The sequence below is a fragment of the Watersipora subatra genome, chromosome 9 (genome assembly GCF_963576615.1).
Source record: "Watersipora subatra chromosome 9, tzWatSuba1.1, whole genome shotgun sequence".
Taxonomy (NCBI): Eukaryota; Metazoa; Bryozoa; class Gymnolaemata; order Cheilostomatida; family Watersiporidae; genus Watersipora; species Watersipora subatra.
The window spans coordinates 51,250,803-51,267,927 of NC_088716.1; the positions used below are offsets into that span (position 1 = coordinate 51,250,803).

General features: G+C 35.7%; 1 protein-coding gene across 1 annotated transcript; it reads left to right on the plus strand.

The window, feature by feature from the left end:
- The first annotated feature begins 1,656 nt into the window (after positions 1 to 1,656).
- Positions 1,657 to 15,647, plus strand: LOC137405184 (uncharacterized). The gene is made up of 9 exons (XM_068091411.1): positions 1,657 to 1,829; positions 2,151 to 2,473; positions 2,646 to 2,854; positions 3,548 to 3,686; positions 4,258 to 4,401; positions 6,188 to 6,293; positions 12,642 to 12,807; positions 13,003 to 13,182; positions 15,330 to 15,647. The coding sequence occupies exons 1-9, from the start codon at positions 1,657 to 1,659 to the stop codon at positions 15,480 to 15,482; spliced, it is 1,593 nt and encodes a 530-aa protein (XP_067947512.1). The 3' UTR covers positions 15,483 to 15,647.
- Positions 15,648 to 17,125: the final 1,478 nt, after the last annotated feature.

The window sequence follows — 17,125 nt, forward strand, 5'->3', positions numbered from 1 at the left end:
TTTTAAGAGCTTGTAATCACATTTCCACATATTTGGGACTTACAACACAACAGAGTAAGACATGGTGAATCTTTTGATACCAAATAACTGTAATGTGAATTTTGTTGCAAGTCAACCTTTAAGGTTCACATTATGTCGCCGTTTGTCAGCGTTTCCCTTTCGGCGTTCATCGTCGATTATGTGAACCGTGAATTGATGGCATCGACGAAGCATCGCCGACATGTCGGGAAAGTTTGCCACTGTCAAACTTTCCGGATGCTTCGCCGAGCATCAACGACCGCCTTTTAAATGGGAACTATTTCGGCGATGGTAATTTGCGGTCACAGATAGCATGATTTATTCGTATTCGTTTATAATAGTCGCTGCGGGACTAGTTTTTGATTCCCGCATACGAAAACAAAGAGGTATCTTCGCAAAAATTAAAAAAAATAAATATCACAGAGTATTTCCTGATGCAAACACGGATGGGTTCGTGATAGTGTGAACATGGTTATCATCGATGATCACCGGCGATCAAGTATTGCGGCATCAACGTCGAACTACGGTGATATAGTGTGAACTAGCCTTTAGCTTTATATATTTGGATGCTCTACAGTTTCTAGCCAAGTTATTGTGCATGTATATATTGGAATCATGTGATTTTATCTGTGAGTTTCCGGTATCCTACCTGTAACTTTTTCGCGCTAGCTAGCTAGCCTTGTTTGTTCATTTTACCTAATCAAGTAGTTAGCACCCAGTTGAGAGAACTGCATATATTATGTAATCATTTGGTGGGTTATGTCACTGCTGCCACTGATGATTAGTTGACTGGAGTAGCTCACTCCTGTGTCCACCAACGGGGTTCTTCACTTTTCCCTTACCGGTAGGCATTTTGTCCACAGACAGGTTAATATTGCGTTCTATCTTTCTACTAAATTTTATACCTAGACTGCCTTACATACCTACTATATTACCATATCATTGATTACTGGAGCAGCAAAGGTAATCATATCTCAATATTATTATCTTTTATTTGTCAATTATCTATCTTAGTATATTTAACTTTTGTCTATGCTGCAGCCTACTCTTTGCAATTCTCAACTATTTTAGTGTGTTCTTATCAACCATACAAGTGTGTCTGTGCACCATTACTTTATATTTTACTATATGTTGAGCCATGAAGTATTATTTTATATTCATCTAATATTTTACAATCTGTATAATGTTGAGAAATCTTATTTTAGAATTCACTTTACTAGATTTCATTGATGGTGATAAATACATGGACATTATGTATTTATGTGTAATCACCAACAGCACCGTGAAATCTAAAATAAGATTTTTCAGTATTATATAAACTGTAAAAGATTAGATGAATATAAAATAATACTTCATGGCTCAACATAATTATAGTAAAGTGTAAAGACATGGTGCACAGACACACATTTATGGTGTCTACTAACATACTAACACCTACTACTAATGTAGTATTAACTCATCAACTCGGCAGTGATTTCGATTCAAGGTCATCAATCGCATCTTAGCAATTAGCATAACGAAACTTGCTACACTACCAGTTTCAAGCATACGTTCACACGTTAATATGCTATTCTTATAAAAGAGTATTTTCTCCATCGTATTTTTTCAAGCTCTTTTTCGTAGTTTTTCGAAAGGCATATGGAGTCAGTGCGTCGACAGAAGTCAAAAGGACACGTCAGTAAACATGTGCTCTCAGTTGAAGCTTGTAGTCATGATACGTCCAAGCTGAGCTCGAGGGCTCCTCAGATACTTACTATACTTAGAGAAATAGAGGGCCAGACACATAGCTCTCGGTCTGTACGCAACTCAAGGTATGATAATCAACATGCTATTCAGAACAAGTACATGGTCAAACCCTGGTTTTTGTTCTTATGATTTTAAGCGTTATACTTATTAAATGCTGTGAAGAAATCTACAGGTTGAGCCTTATTTCTCATACCTGTTAATTTCTAGCCACTTACACACAATCTTCATGTAAGTTGTTTGTGGTCTAGTATCTTCTTTTACGTATTTACGTATTTAAGTTTTAATAAATTCTTTTTTATGATTTGTAGTCAATTGGGCGTTAAAGTTTTTTCTGTAGCTTTTAAGCAGCATTCCATTAATTCCATGCCTTATCTATTTATTTGTAGAAAAGCGTCTCGTTTTCTCAGAAGTCTTGTTCTAAGTACCTCCTATACCTTCCAACCAATTGCCGAGATTCGGTCCCGCCGTTCACTTCACTATGAACAGAATAGGATCTACTCTCAGAATTTACATTCAGTTTTTTCTGTCGGTTGTTTTTTTATCTCGCAGAAGAGGAACTTTCTATCCTCTCCCTTTGTTCACAACGTAGAGGAGTACATTTATGTTCAAGCACCTATCGGCCAAAATTGCGTTAACTGCATAAAAAATCACTGCTGCCAGCCAAGCGCTTTAGTGCTCTCTACTGTTAATGATTTGAGGAAACTTGTTGGTGAGTTATCTACTCTCTACAATCATTGTTATCTATCAGTTGTAAACTATCAGTTATTGTCCTCCATTTTCAACTTGTGGCTAAAAACACATTTTGTTACTGCTGATATGTGGAAGTGAAATACTCCATACAATTATACTGGATCATTTTAATTCGGCGATCTCCATTTCAGTCATACACTTCAGCGCTACAAAGGGATATGTGAAGCATTTTATTTTGGATGCGGATCGAAATTACAAATCAGCCAAGATGGACTGGAATGTAGCTTACGAATCTTTCTTCGTTTCTCTCCATCAAAAATGTCAGAGGCTCTTCAAAGTATTTCTGTTCTCAGTTTTTCCCTTGAGCTATAAGGGCTGCCTGACAATAAACAAAAATCTGGTAAGTAAATAAGTTGCTAAGGCAAATAATCAAGTTACACAATAATACGTTGAATCCCTTTCAAAACTTTTCAAATTCGAAGATACTATAACACTGCCAATGGTTTGACGTTGATAACAAAATGAAAATTGCACTAAACCAAAATCCTAAATTTTGAGTCAACACAGGGAAGCGTGAATGTTTTGGTTATTATATCATATTCAGAAGTTACACGTTAATTGCTAAAATGCATGAGAGTATATTTCTATGAATAGCCTAATTTTTACAATAGTTTATAATGGTTTGTGCACTGTGATTGATCTGTGGCACAGGACTTTGGAAGGAAGTATCAAGAATGTTTCAGTAAAACCAGATGTATACAAAACCCAGAAATTGTGTAAAAATTAGCTTACAAGTTTTACTGCTTTTCTAAAAACCTATGAGTTCGACATTGCTAAAAAATTTACTCTCAGAGACATACTAACGAAATCAATTATTTTATATATTTCATTTACCACCAGCTAAAATTAATGGCTAGAAAATTTCTGTATACATGTGCAGTGATGGAATAAGAAGAAAAGTAATTGATCCTTCCCTACTTATTTTGTGCTGACCTTATAGGGACTTTATAAAAGTTCACCGAGTTGCAGCTGGAATATCTTTAGAATGTAGCATGGGAGACGTGCAATTATCTAAGCTCTCATTTTTTGGTAGGGTTGTCGGCCTACAGATCTGATAAAGCTAGCAACTCTTTCACTTGATATGTTAGTTCTTCACACAGGGAGGGACACAGTCTCTTTATACAACATTCATGGCTCACTCTCAACTCTCAGTTCTTATATTGAGATCAATAGTAAGTCAGACATTTACAATATTCAATTGAACTTATATTCTCATATGCACAGTGTATGTAAGTCAGTCTTGGCAGCACCAGTCGTTGATAATGTCACATTATTACAGCGACAGCATGTCAGTTTTCTGTTCATCATACCAGCAGCACCATTCTGTAATAAAATCAATCATTTGCATCAATAGCATGTCAGTTTTCTGTTCATCATACTGGCAGCACCTTTCTGTGATAAAATCAATCATTTACAGTGATAGCTTGTCAGTTTTCTGTTTACCATACTGGCAGCACCATTTTGTGATAAAATCAATCATTTACAGCGAGAGTATGTTAGTTTTCTGTTCACCATACTGGCAGCACCATTCTGTGATAAAATCAATCATTTACAGCGATAGTATGTTAGTTTTCTGTTCACCATACTGGCAGCACCATTCTGTGATAAAATCAATCATTTAAAGCAAAAGCATGTCAGTTTTCTGTTCACCATACCAGCAGAACCATTTTGTGATAAAACCACTTGACAGCTATGAAGTTTGCTGAAGAATGTATTTCTCGATATATTGCAAATCCTCTTCAGGTTTTGCTGACTTGCCAGCCCCACTCTTGGTTGTAAACAAATGTGATGGATTTTCTATGCAAATGGGAGGCTTTCCATATGTGTTGCTTACTGGAGCAACACATGGAGGGCACAATATTAGGACATTGAATGGTGAAACAATCGGTAAGTGATACAAAAATCATTAACAATGCTCAAGTTGAAGGACTTCACTCATCCAAATTTTGTGTGCAAAAGTAGATGAAGACAAGTGTGTACACTAGACATTTGTAAATGTTTTTTTAAACAATTTTATTTGATTTTGAAATATTTTATAAAAATTTTTGCACAGTATTTGTTCATTTATATTCTCCAGTATCTTGTTCATGGCTATCAAACATTTCTTAGATAGGAAACTTATCATATTTATAAAATTGCAGCATATTTGGCACTAGACCTGGTTTTTTTAAAACCATAGTTTTAAAATATTTAAACCCTCATTATAGACTTTTATATCTCCAACTTTTTTAAATTGTTTTTCTAATAGTTTTGCGATCTTATTACTCAATTTTTGGCGGTTTTTTAATGCGCATGTTTACACATTTTTGTCAAAAATTTAAATCTTATATTTCAATCCACTTATAATAACAATTATCTTAAATTTTAATCGTTTTTAGGTAAAATAAGTACATTCGAAAGATCTAATATTTTGCTGGTTTTTCAAATACTGTTATCAATAGTTTTAAGTACATGCAAAGATCTGCTTGTTTTTAAAAGCCCAACTTATCTTCATTCATACCTTTTATTTTATATTTTTATATTGTCTTTTTTGTGATAACCATTTTGGTGATTTTTAAAGACATTTAAATGTGTTTTTGATATTCCAGTAAAAACTCGTACTTATTTTTCAATTAAAGTTTAACCACCAACTATTTGTTCATACATAAGTGACGTACCATACTCGTGTGATGTACCGTACTCGTTTGATGTACCGTACTCGTGTGACGTACCATACTCGTGTGACGTACCATACTCGTGTGATGTACCATACTCGTATGATGTACCATACTCATGTGGCGTACCATACTCGTGTGGCATACCATACTCATGTGCCATATCATACTCGTGTGACGTACCATACTCGTGTGACCTACCATACTCGTGTGACCTACCGTACTCGTGTGACGTACCATAATCGTGTCACGTACCATACTCGTGTGACGTATCATACTTGTGTGACGTACCATACTCGTGCGATGTACCATACTCATGTGACGAAAACCATACTCGTATGATGAAAACCATACTCGTGTGACATATCATACTCGCGTGACGTATCATACTCGCGTGACGTACCATACTCGTATGACATACCATACTCGTATGACGTACCATACTCGTGTGGCGTATCATACTCGTGTGATGTATCATACTCGTGTGACGTACCATACTCGTGTGGCGTATCATTCTTGTGTGACGTATCATAATAATGTGACGTACCATAATCGTGTGATGTACCATACTCGTGTGATCTACCATACTCGTGTGACGTACCATAATCGTGTGATGTACCATACTCCTGTGATGTACCATACTCGTGTAACTTACCATAATCGTGTGATGTACCATACTCGTGTGACCTACCATAATCGTGTGACCTACCATAATCGTGTGACCTACCATAATCGTGTGACCTACCATAATCGTGTGACGAACCATAATCGTGTTACGAACCATAATCGTGTGACGAACCATACTCGTGTGATGTATCATACTCTTGTGACATACCATAATCGTTTGGCGTACCATACTTCTGTGATGTACCATAGAATTTTATGTAACTTTTTAAAGAATGTAAAGAATTTATGAAATGGCTGACAAGCCTTAGAAGTGGCTGCCTTATTATCCCTTGGTTGGATGATTCTCTTTTACGCATGTATTTCTAATATAATTAACTTATCAATTCCACTAGGGGTATTAAAGCCTATTGACAGCAGGAGCATCTTCTTCAAAGACATCACAATGTTTAGTGAAACGGAGTCTGGGCATATTATACAAAAAGGGGAGCATTCCATCAGGTGTGTGTTTCTATCAGTGATGTTTTATTCTTGTTTTGCCTCTTATTGTTTATGTTTGGTAATTTAACAAATGTTTAACAGTGTTTTCACTCATATAATTTGTTTTTCCGTCACCTTTCTGTATATTAAGTAATAAAGTATAGTGTTATGTATGCTACCCTCTGCTGCTAAAACCACTTATCTCACTTGAAAATGATTTTTTGCAATGCAGCTGGTCAATTCTGCTCTAGTATTTTAGTTTGAGCAAACTTCTGTTACATAATCTCTTCAGCTATTATGTAATTTGATTTCATCATAAAGGGATTATTAATCCCTATGTTAATCTATTATGAGTAGTTTTATCTGCGGTTCCCTTAAACCAACTGCGAGAATTCTGCAGATAAAACTACTTATCAGCTGTTAAGTAATTTTATGTGTGGTCGAGGGTATCTGATTTATGCAAAGTCTGCTGCTTAATCTAATTATGAAATCTAACAAAGGCAACACAAAATTTCAAAGCTTACTAAACAGATATTGCATAAGTAATAAATAGTTTAATTAGAGGTTGACTTGCAACAAAATTCACATTACAGTTATTTGGTATCAAAAGATTCACCATGTCTTACTCTGTTGTGTTGTAGGTGCCAAATATGTGGAAATGTAATTACAAGCTCTTAAAAGCTCAAAAACGAAAAGCCGCCGTAGATTGGAATCTGTTTATTTATCTGGCGTAGTCATTACAGTTTAGTTATTGTCTTGTCACGTGATGTTCTCACGTGAATTGAAAGGCCAATAAAAAACTCAATATAAAACTTACCGTAGCACTAGTTTATGACAAACACTTCGGGTTTTACCGACGACCCCGTATCAAATATAGATGCTCACTACTTTACAGTTTTGTTTCGGCTTGATCAAATCGTCAAGTCGTAATCTGATCATGTGACCCAATATTTCGCAAATCACTTTTGCAGCACTTTTCAATTATCACAGGCGACCAACAGGCTCGTCATGATTATCAGACAATGATATGTACTCCTTTGAGGTAAGGTTAAAAAATTAAATGAATTTTTACGGTAAGTTATAAAATATCACTGCTAAAAGTGACAGCATTACAATGACGGTAAAACAGACGCGTAAGAACAATAGACATGGTTTTATTGAATGCGTGAAGTATATTTGTGAAAATATTTCGACGAATAAGGTTGCATGAAAGCGTAAACAGAAACCATCTACCACAACTACGTCACATTTGAGCTGTTTTTGAAAGAATCCAAACTACGGCGGTCTCGTGTGGCTGCGATTTTCTGTTAGTTTTTTAGCTTTTAAGAGCTTGTAATCACATTCCCACATATTTTGCACCTACAGTACAACAGAGTAAGACATGGTGAATCTTTTCATATCAAATAACTGTAATGGGAATTTTGTTGCAAGTCAACCTTTAAGCAGCAGACTTTGCATGCATCAGATACCGTCAACAGCACATAAAATTACTTGACAGTTGATAAGTAGTTTTATCTGCAGAATTCTCGAACTTTGTGTAAGGGAACCGCAGATAAAACTACTCATGATAGATTAACATAGAAATTAATAATCCCTGTTGATGAAATTAAATTACATATTAGTTGAAAAGATTATGTAAAACAAATTTTGCTCAAACTAAACTGTTAGAGCAAAATTGGCCAACTGCATACAAAAAATAATTTTTAAGTGAGATAAACGGTTTTAGCAGCAGAGGGCAGTATGTCTACTTCACCGTTTCTTATATCTTGTACTTTAATCAGATTTGAGATTATGCGTTTTACTATCAGGGCTATTTTTTCAATTAGTTCGTTTGTAATAATTGGTTTTTTCTCTTAACCTATCAGGTGACTTTAAAGCCAAACTTACACAAAATTATATTTTTCTATCATTTGAAATTGTTTTTGATGTTTGAGGTGATCTGGCTGCCAGTATGTTTCAATATTAAAATAGACAAAACTTCATGGTAATTAAAATGCACAGAAGAGAAATTTGTGTGAAATGTTGTCACTAGTTGTTATCGTTGCTGGAGTTGATATCAGCTATTATGCTCAAGTTGCAGCATTACGCGTCTCTATTCTGTCTCTTAGCAACTATAGATGACATAGATGCAGTTTCACTTGATTTGAGCTTTTTAATCCTGATCAAGTTTTATTGATTTTAATCTTGAAACATCCTGGCAATCAGACCACTTCAAACATCATAAAAAATTGCAAATGATGGAAAAATGTCAATACTTTCTGATAAAATATACTAACTAGAAATTCCACTGTCATACAGCCCACGACCAAAGTGATAATGGAAGAAAGAAAGGGTATTGTTGGTTGTTGAAAAAGTAGTTCTCAGCAGGAATTGACAGAGTATAGTGTAAATGAGACTTGTTTGAAATAGAAATTGAAATAGAAGTGTTCTAGAAATAGCTTGAAAAGCTTGGTTTAATACAATAATAAATCACACCTAATCACACAAAAAATCACACCTAATCTACTACTATCTCAAACCTGTTTTACAACGATAAAAATATTAATTTAAGCTGTAGGCCTAACCTACTGTAGTGTATGTATTTTAACAACAACGATAAGGAAATATGTTTATTATAACTCTGAAATGCAAAAGTAAAATGGCAAGCTACTGTGTACTATACACAGTTTGAAAGTTGGTTGTGTTGAATGTAGAATGGTATTGATAGCGATCTTTAACAGAAAGCAAGTATGAGCGTTCACGCGTCTGGAAGATTTCTGCAAACTGCAACAAAATAAAAGCTGTTATAAAAGTGTTATAAAGCTGTAGGCCTAATCTACTGTAATGTATGTAATTCAACAACAATAAGGAAATATGTTTATTATAACTCTGAAATGCAAAATTAGAAGTAAAATGGCAAGCTACTGTGTACTATACACAGTTTAAAAGTTGGTTGCGTTGAATGTAGAATGGTTTTGATAGTGATCTTTAACGGAAAGCAAGTATGAGCGTTCACGCGTCTGAAACTGCAGCAAAATAAAAAATGTTCTCGTCATAAAGGGGCGTTGTAGTTCCGCCCTAGCTTGTACATAAGTTGTAAAGAATTTCGGCTGTTTTAAATAATGAAACCTTCGGTGATTGGACAAAAAACATAGGCTGATAAACTGTGTACCACAATTTCGTACCTGTAATTTGATTTACGCCTCAAACGGTCTACGTTTATTACAGAAACCTTCGAATAAATTCGATTACAAGTAAACAATGCCATAGACTGGTGAAATGAGCACGGTTTTCTCGTGAAATGTGCACTGCTAAATAGTTCTACTATCTGTCGCACGGCTTTATTGGCGTATCGTAGGCCGGTCTTAACTTTTATTAAACCAAGCTTTTCAAGCGTTTTGTGGTGATTTTTGTCCAAATTAATCTGTCTATTTGTGTATAATCCGATCAGATGGGTAAGTTTTAAGATAATGCCGACGGTTTGCAAAGACTTGATAACATAATTAAATAGGCTTAAGTGTGTTTTGTATCGTTATTATACTTTAACGACTCTACAAAACGATGGTTAAATTTGTTGATGAGATTTCAAAACAAGGGTTCGTCTCATTGTTGATGAATAATTTTCGTAAGTTGTGTGCACATGCATTTATCGTAAAAACTCTCAAACTTCGCTCCGCTCGTTTGGTCGTTGGAATATTATGCAAGCCCACCTGTAAAGAGGATGTATGACATCCCTAAAATTACAATTATTTTGTATCAGTTTGCAATGTTTTAAGTATTAGTACCGTTTTTTTGGAATGCTTTTTCAGAATTTTTTTCTAAATTGGTAATTTTTAAGTATTTTGACATTGCTGTACATCATACTACTTTATATCAATCATTTTTACTTGTCTGGTCAAAGGTTTTGTTTATCTTGCTATGTATATATTTATTGTATCAATTTTCATGATAAAATCATTGATTGCTGGCTCTGTGAATAAAATTGAAAAATTCCAGTTTCAAAAAATCTAATGTTTTTTCCATAGATTTAAATAGAGCTAACTTTAAACTGTTTAGACCAGTGGTTCCCAAATGGTGGGGAATTCCCCCAAAGAGGAATTTTTCATTTTCAGGGGAATTCCGGCCTTTATTTATACATTTTTGCTGATACATTGTATTTGCAAAGCTGTGCATAATAGTTACACTCTGCATATTGTTGTTTGTTGTTAATAAACTGGGTGTTTATTACATTATGTACTATCTTGTGATTCATAGTTTCATCATACTTTCTATAACTTTGGAGATTTTCCACTTTCTTTTCACCAATAAGATGCTGACTAGACCTTTATAAAGATAGTTAAACTATTAAATGTTGTGATAGCCTACTTAATATTTGGTGCTGTGGAATACAGAAAGAACTAAATATGAAGAAGTATGCAGATTGAAAGCAAAACGAAGCCTGATAGAATAGGGGGGAATAGAATTTTCGTAGCCTGGAAAGGGGGAAACCAGTGAACCTAATTGGGAACCCCTGGCTTACGCAGTCTTATGGAGTGACATGGAAATGCAGATACCGTACAGGATGAATTTATTCGCGGAGTTATATTTCGCGAAAATTGTCTTTTCATGCATATTCGCGGATGAATTTATTCGCGGATGAAAACTGCCACTCTCTAGGAAAAGTTAACTCTATTACGTCTAGCAATAGAGTTAACATCACGCATGCGCGGCTGCGCGCATTGCGCGTTCCGTTTTCTATTTAGCTTACAACCACGGGTGGATCATACTATGCTATAAATTCTTTGTTGCGTTCAGAAGTTTTCACGAATATTCACAGATTTGGAGGCCTTTGATGAATCAACAATTTGTGGTAAGTAATGAGTTTTTCACATTTACTAAATTAGTTGAATCTTACTTTGGTTCTTCGGTAAAACGCAATATTCATGTTTTCCATCCCTACCAATTCATTATTTGTTTTAGTGTGAGAGAGAGATTTTTCATCATACACGGAAGAACAATGATTGCAAGGGTGGTGTATGTCATTTTTAGAAGATCACGAATCATTCAGGGAAGTCTGGAAATTCAGATAGAAGTGACCGCAGCTACTTACGAGAAGAATATATCTGATTTAAAAAAAAGAGCAAAAACGCCTTTACGAGCACAAATCTTTGGCCAGCCGGCAGAACTTTGCAATAGTAAGCTACGAGGAGAGTTCTGATGATAACTTCCTTACCAGCCATGTAGTAGCAAGAGAATCGTCTTTAACATCTACCCAAGACAGTAACAGCGATGTAGAGCTGCTATTACCAAAATAACTAGTCAGAGAGCGCCATTACACGCTAGTATTCACTTATCAAGAGTATCAGTTTAATTTTTTTGCTCTAGACAACCGCAATATAGACTAAACTGTTTATATTTACTCCATTCATCGTTTGTAAAATTTTATTTGTACACTCAAGTTTGTAATAAATTATAATATATCTATACATGAAATAAAATATATAATTTAATCATGTTTGCTGCAGCGATATCAAGGAGTTGTTGTCAATGAAGGGGTCTAGGTTGACTGGTTGCTTCTTTGCCAATATTCCTGCCTTGATGAATATTACTACTTGTCTCTAGTTTTCGTAATCGGAGTAGGTTGTTTTATTCTCAATCTGCAGTAAACACAAAAAAGAAAAAAATCTTAACAAGTGTCAAGGAAGTACAAAAACAATAGCTGAAGTATTTAATGAAAGCGATCATTTTTTAAACAAAAGAGTTAACTAATGCAGTAAATAATGGAAAAACGTATCTGCACAGCACATCAAATACATACCATAATGTCCAGATCAGAATCATGATCGTCCTCAACTTCGGTATTCGAGATTGATGGAGTTGATTTCAATGTATAAAGACTAAGAGAGCTGTTTTGCGATGATGAAGCCATGCCGAACTACTTGTAAAAACCTTGAATAATTTTGTAAAGTTTGCTGCAATGGCAATAAAACTCGGAACCCCGGCAATGATTTTAAAGAAGTTTTGGAACTCGGCTACGTTTAGTACTGCCTAGTGGCTATTTTCGCTATGACGCCATTCTGCCTATCTCGTGACAACCTTGAATAATTTTGTAAATAAATGTGATGCATTGGCAATGGTGTTAGCTCAAAGCCTAGGCAATGATTTTAAAAATGTTTTGGAACTCACCTACGTTTAGTAGTTATATTAAAAACTAGCCTAGCGACTAGTTTTCAATTTGATGCAGTAGTTATTCTCCCTTGTGATAAAAAATAGAACTAATTATTCACGGAATTTAATAATTCGCGGAGTTGACTGCTCGCGAAATCGCGAATTTTTATATCCATCGGATATTTTCATCCTGTACGGTATTTTGTGTTTACTATTCCCCCAGTCTTTACTATTTTCTTGTAGAATTTTTAAAACTCCGGAAGAATCATCAATGTGTAAACAACTCCAGCCAGCCTTTCCTGCTGTCTCCTTTGACTTTTCTCCTCCCGTCGAGCACCGTACAGTATCAACATATGGGCGTACCTTGTCTCGGATTAATAATTCTGATGAAGGTTATGGCAAACTTCCTGTAAGCTCGACATCTTGTTTTAAAATGATTGTTTTCATTTCGATTTGTGTGGGAGCATCCAGTGAAGCAGGCAGTTCAGACATGATCTCACAATCAAATAATCTTTTGTATGAAACTACTAGAACAGGAGTTACTACTGTCATGTACTACAGTATGTAGCACACAGAATAAATCATTAACCTTTTGCATTTGTAGACTATTCTTTGCAACCTTGACCTAGAAGATGAATTGGACCTGTTTTACACATTAACTTGCGATTACCTTGCTGAACCCCCTCAGGTGTACGTTAACTTGCTTGATAGCGCGACTATGGAGGTGCTTAAAACATCTCAGCTGGATTTTACTTTTTCACAGTCTGAAAATAGTGATGATGAGGTAATATTTTATATTGTCTAGAAGAACACTTGAAAATATCTTTTAGCGATCAAGTTGTACAATGTACCAAGGTTGTTCAGGGATCTATTGAATCATATCTTACATAATGACCGTTGGGAACTGGTTTGTTTAAGCTGTGAACTAGACTTTGGAATTTTCAAGTTGACGCAAGAAGTTACGCACTAGTTATCAATTGCAAAGGGTTGTTTTGTTTATGTAATTGCTCCTTTCACTTGTATGTTTTCATGGTTCTCGTTAAAAATATTGAAGCTGCAATGTAGCGCTTCTCTAGGATTCAGCTCGCATGTATTAGGTTTTTAAAGATGGACTTTCACAATATTTTGATAAATTTTATCAAAAAGCATCGGTACTTTTCTCTCATTTGCAATTGTTTTTCATGTGATCTGAGTGCCAGGATGTTTTAAGATTGAAATTGATAAAACTTGGTCACAGTTAAAATGTTCAGAAGAAAGCTACGCCAGAAATGATGGCATTAGATGTTATCATTGCTATAGTTGATATCGGCTATTGCGTCCAACTTGCAGCATTACCTGTCTCTAGTCTGTTGGTCTCTTTGCAACTATAGATGTCATAATCCCACTTTTGCTTGATCTGATCATTTTAGCCATGATCAAGTTTTACCAATTTCAATCTTGAAACATCCTGGCAGTCAGATCACATCAGAAATGATTGCAAATGAGAGAGAGAAATACCGTTACTTTCCATTTATTAAATTTATTTCCATTTTGTGAAAGTTCATGTTTAAGACATCAGGTTGAGGTTCAATTCTATTGGTGGAGACAGGAATGACATCAAACCTTAAAGGTTGACTTGCAACAAAATTCACATTACAGTTATTTGGTATCATAAGATTCACCACGTCTTACTCTGTTGTGTTGTAGGTGCCAAATATATGGGAATGTGATTACAAGCTCTTAAAAGCTAAAAAACGAACAGTTAATGGCAGCCACACGAGACCGCCGTAGTTTGGATTCGCTTTCCAAAACGGCTCAAATGGGACGTAGTTGTTACAGGATGATTTCTGTTTACACTTTCATGCAATCTCATTCGTCGAAATATTTTCACATACTTCACGCATTTAATAAATCCATGTCTATTGTTCTTACGTGTCTGTTTTTTCGTCATTTTGATGCTGTCACTTTTAGCACTGATATCTTTTAACTTACCGTAAAACAATCGTTAAACTTTTTAACCTTACCTCGAAGGAGTACATATCATTGTCTGATAATCATGACGAGCCTGTTGGTTACCTGTGATAATCGAAAAGTGCTGCAAAAATTATTTTCGAAGTATTGGGTCACATGATCAGATTACGAGTTGACGATTAGTCCAAGCCAAACTAAAACTGTAAAGTAGCGAGCATCTATATTTGATACGGGGTCTTCGGTAAAACCCGAACTGTTTGTCATAAACTAGTGCTACGATAAGTGTATATTGAGCTTTTTATTGGCCTTTCAATTCATGTGAGAACATCACGTGACAAGGCGATAACCAAACTGTAATGAATACGTCAGATAAATAAAGAGATTCCAATCTACGGCGGCTTTTCGTTTTTGAGCTTTTAAGAGCTTGTAATCACATTTCTACGTATTTGGCACGTGTAACACAACAGAGTAAGACATGGTGAATCTTTTGATACCAAATAACTGTAATGTGAATTTTGTTGCAAGTCAACTTTTAAATTGCTCTCCGCAACTGCATGTCTCCAGTCATTGAAGTTGCCTTACCACCAGTCTCCACTGGACGTGTTCAGCCAAGATCACAGAGCCATTTTTTGTGTGTTACGATGGCTCTTAAAAACACACACAGCTTCTGCTTGCAGTAAACTAGGGAGACATCATGCTCAGTCTTCGAGAGATTGTTTACACACAAGTTTTCAGCCATTTAACATTATATTGCCAGCCAATGTCCTTAACAATGAGTAGTAGTGAGCTTTCGTAGTCTTGTACAATTGATTCTAAGAAAGTGAGCTGGCCTGGGAGTAGTTGTGGATTTTTTACATGTATTGTTTTCTCTCGCCTTGGAACGAAGTTATGATGTCAATACTGACCAATGTTGATCATTTACTAAACTTTACTATAATAATGTATAGTTGAGTTGTAGCTGAGAGATAAGTCCTGTTGTAGGCTCTGCAAAATGCTGGAGTCTCAGCTGACCGCGACCTGCTTATCGTTCACTCAAAATTTCACAACAAGCACTTTCTACGACTCTACCAGCTCTCACACAAAAGTCGCTTAGCCGGGCTCTCATGTAAAGTTCAGCATTACCAGTTTACTTGATCTACATGTAACATACATGTACATATGTGAACCAAATATTTTTACCAGATACCTATTTGTAGTTATTTACTTGCGCAAATATAACTCATTCTACTTTGCTTTTTTTTTACATTTCTATGAATGTATGATTTTTATTTGTTGTGTAGAGTTCCAATTTTAGTAGTGCAAACCCAAAAATGCAAATTATACTTGTATGTATCAAAGAAATTGAATTTCAAACTTGAATCGACTACATTTTAAAGCTAGAGATATTATTTTCTACATTCTCAGCCTTTTCTCGTAATTAGTAAATATATATATATATATTTCTCAAAGTATCTGTATGTGTAACCCTCCAGCTATAGCTGCTAAAATCTTGGAACACAGAATCCATACCGAAGAGGATTTGATCTTGGACCCTCCCTTTCACCATTCTGACGTCGTACCCATTAGGCCAGTGTTTTTCAACCTTTTTTGAGTCAAGGCACATTTTTACATTGGAAAATTTTTGCGGCACACCACTAACCAAAATTTTTATAAAATGACACTCTGAACAGTATATTTAATCACAATAAATTTCATCAATTTATTGATAGTCAGTGTGAAACCTGGGCCTGTTTAGATAAACACAATGCCAATATCCTGGCAGGAATAAAAGAAAAACACGAAGCTCTTCTTCAACAGCTCTCAGTCTCACTTTGCTTTTAGTTTTTATAGAAGTTAGGCTTGAAAAGCTCAGCTCACACAGATATGAGGTAGAAAATGGGAGCAATGTGAGAATAGCTTTGTTGGTCAGAATGGGGAACTCCTTGGCAGCAGTCAACCGAAAACTGTCCAAAGGAGGATCAGCAAATCTTAGTTTTAAACCCGATCCTGTTTCGGTTCAGTTAGGGGCTGTATATCATTGATTTGAGCGACACTTTGACATTCATCACACTAGTTAGTAATCAGAGGGGCCTAACTAGGCATATTGTACTAAACGACCGCTTTCGATGGACTTTGAGTTTTGTCAGCCGATATTAAATGCATTGACTATGCATCAAACACTAAAGTAGATGCACCTAGATCATGGTGCCTGGATATTTAGCCTACTACATCAAGACCTTGGCATTCAAATACAACACTCCTACCGCATAAGTTGCCTCAGAGCCTGAGGAGCCTGTATTTAAAAAGGGACCTTGGATAATTTCTCACGGCACACCTGAGGATCTCTCACGGCACACTAGTGTGCCGCGGCACAGTGGTTGAAAATCACTGCATTAGGCCAAAGAGGTTGATTTGTTAGCTAGCTGAAATATGTTGCTATATGGGAGCAAATACCTAATGGCTTTGTGTACTACGCAGGGTGATTGCGTAATGGAGACGAATAGCGTTCATTAGGCTGCAGGCTTACTCAAATTTTCCATTGGCAAAGTGCCAGGCTAATAGAAGGTGGCAGGCAACTCTCGTTACTTTTCATTGTTTATAAGCTGATTTTTAATACTCGGGAAGCGCAGCTAGTAAAATCTATGTATATTTCTCAAAGTCCGTCTGTCATTCCGGCTATAGCTATTATTAGAACAGCGGAGCTGGACAATGCTGATGTAACGTCATGGAGTACTGTCATTAGAAACCTAGCCTTATTAACAAGCTTAGTGGAATTTTCCATTGGCAATATGCCTGGC

What these genes read in the sequence shown, in the direction of transcription:
- LOC137405184 (XM_068091411.1), top strand. Translation starts at nt 1,657, where the DNA reads ATGGAGTCAGTGCGTCGACAGAAGTCAAAAGGACACGTCAGTAAACAT. An exon ending in TTCTTATATTGAGATCAATA is followed by an intron (nt 3,687 to 4,257) that starts GTAAGTCAGACA and finishes AATCCTCTTCAG; the next exon opens with GTTTTGCTGACTTGCCAGCC. An exon ending in AAGGTTATGGCAAACTTCCT is followed by an intron (nt 12,808 to 13,002) that starts GTAAGCTCGACA and finishes TTGCATTTGTAG; the next exon opens with ACTATTCTTTGCAACCTTGA.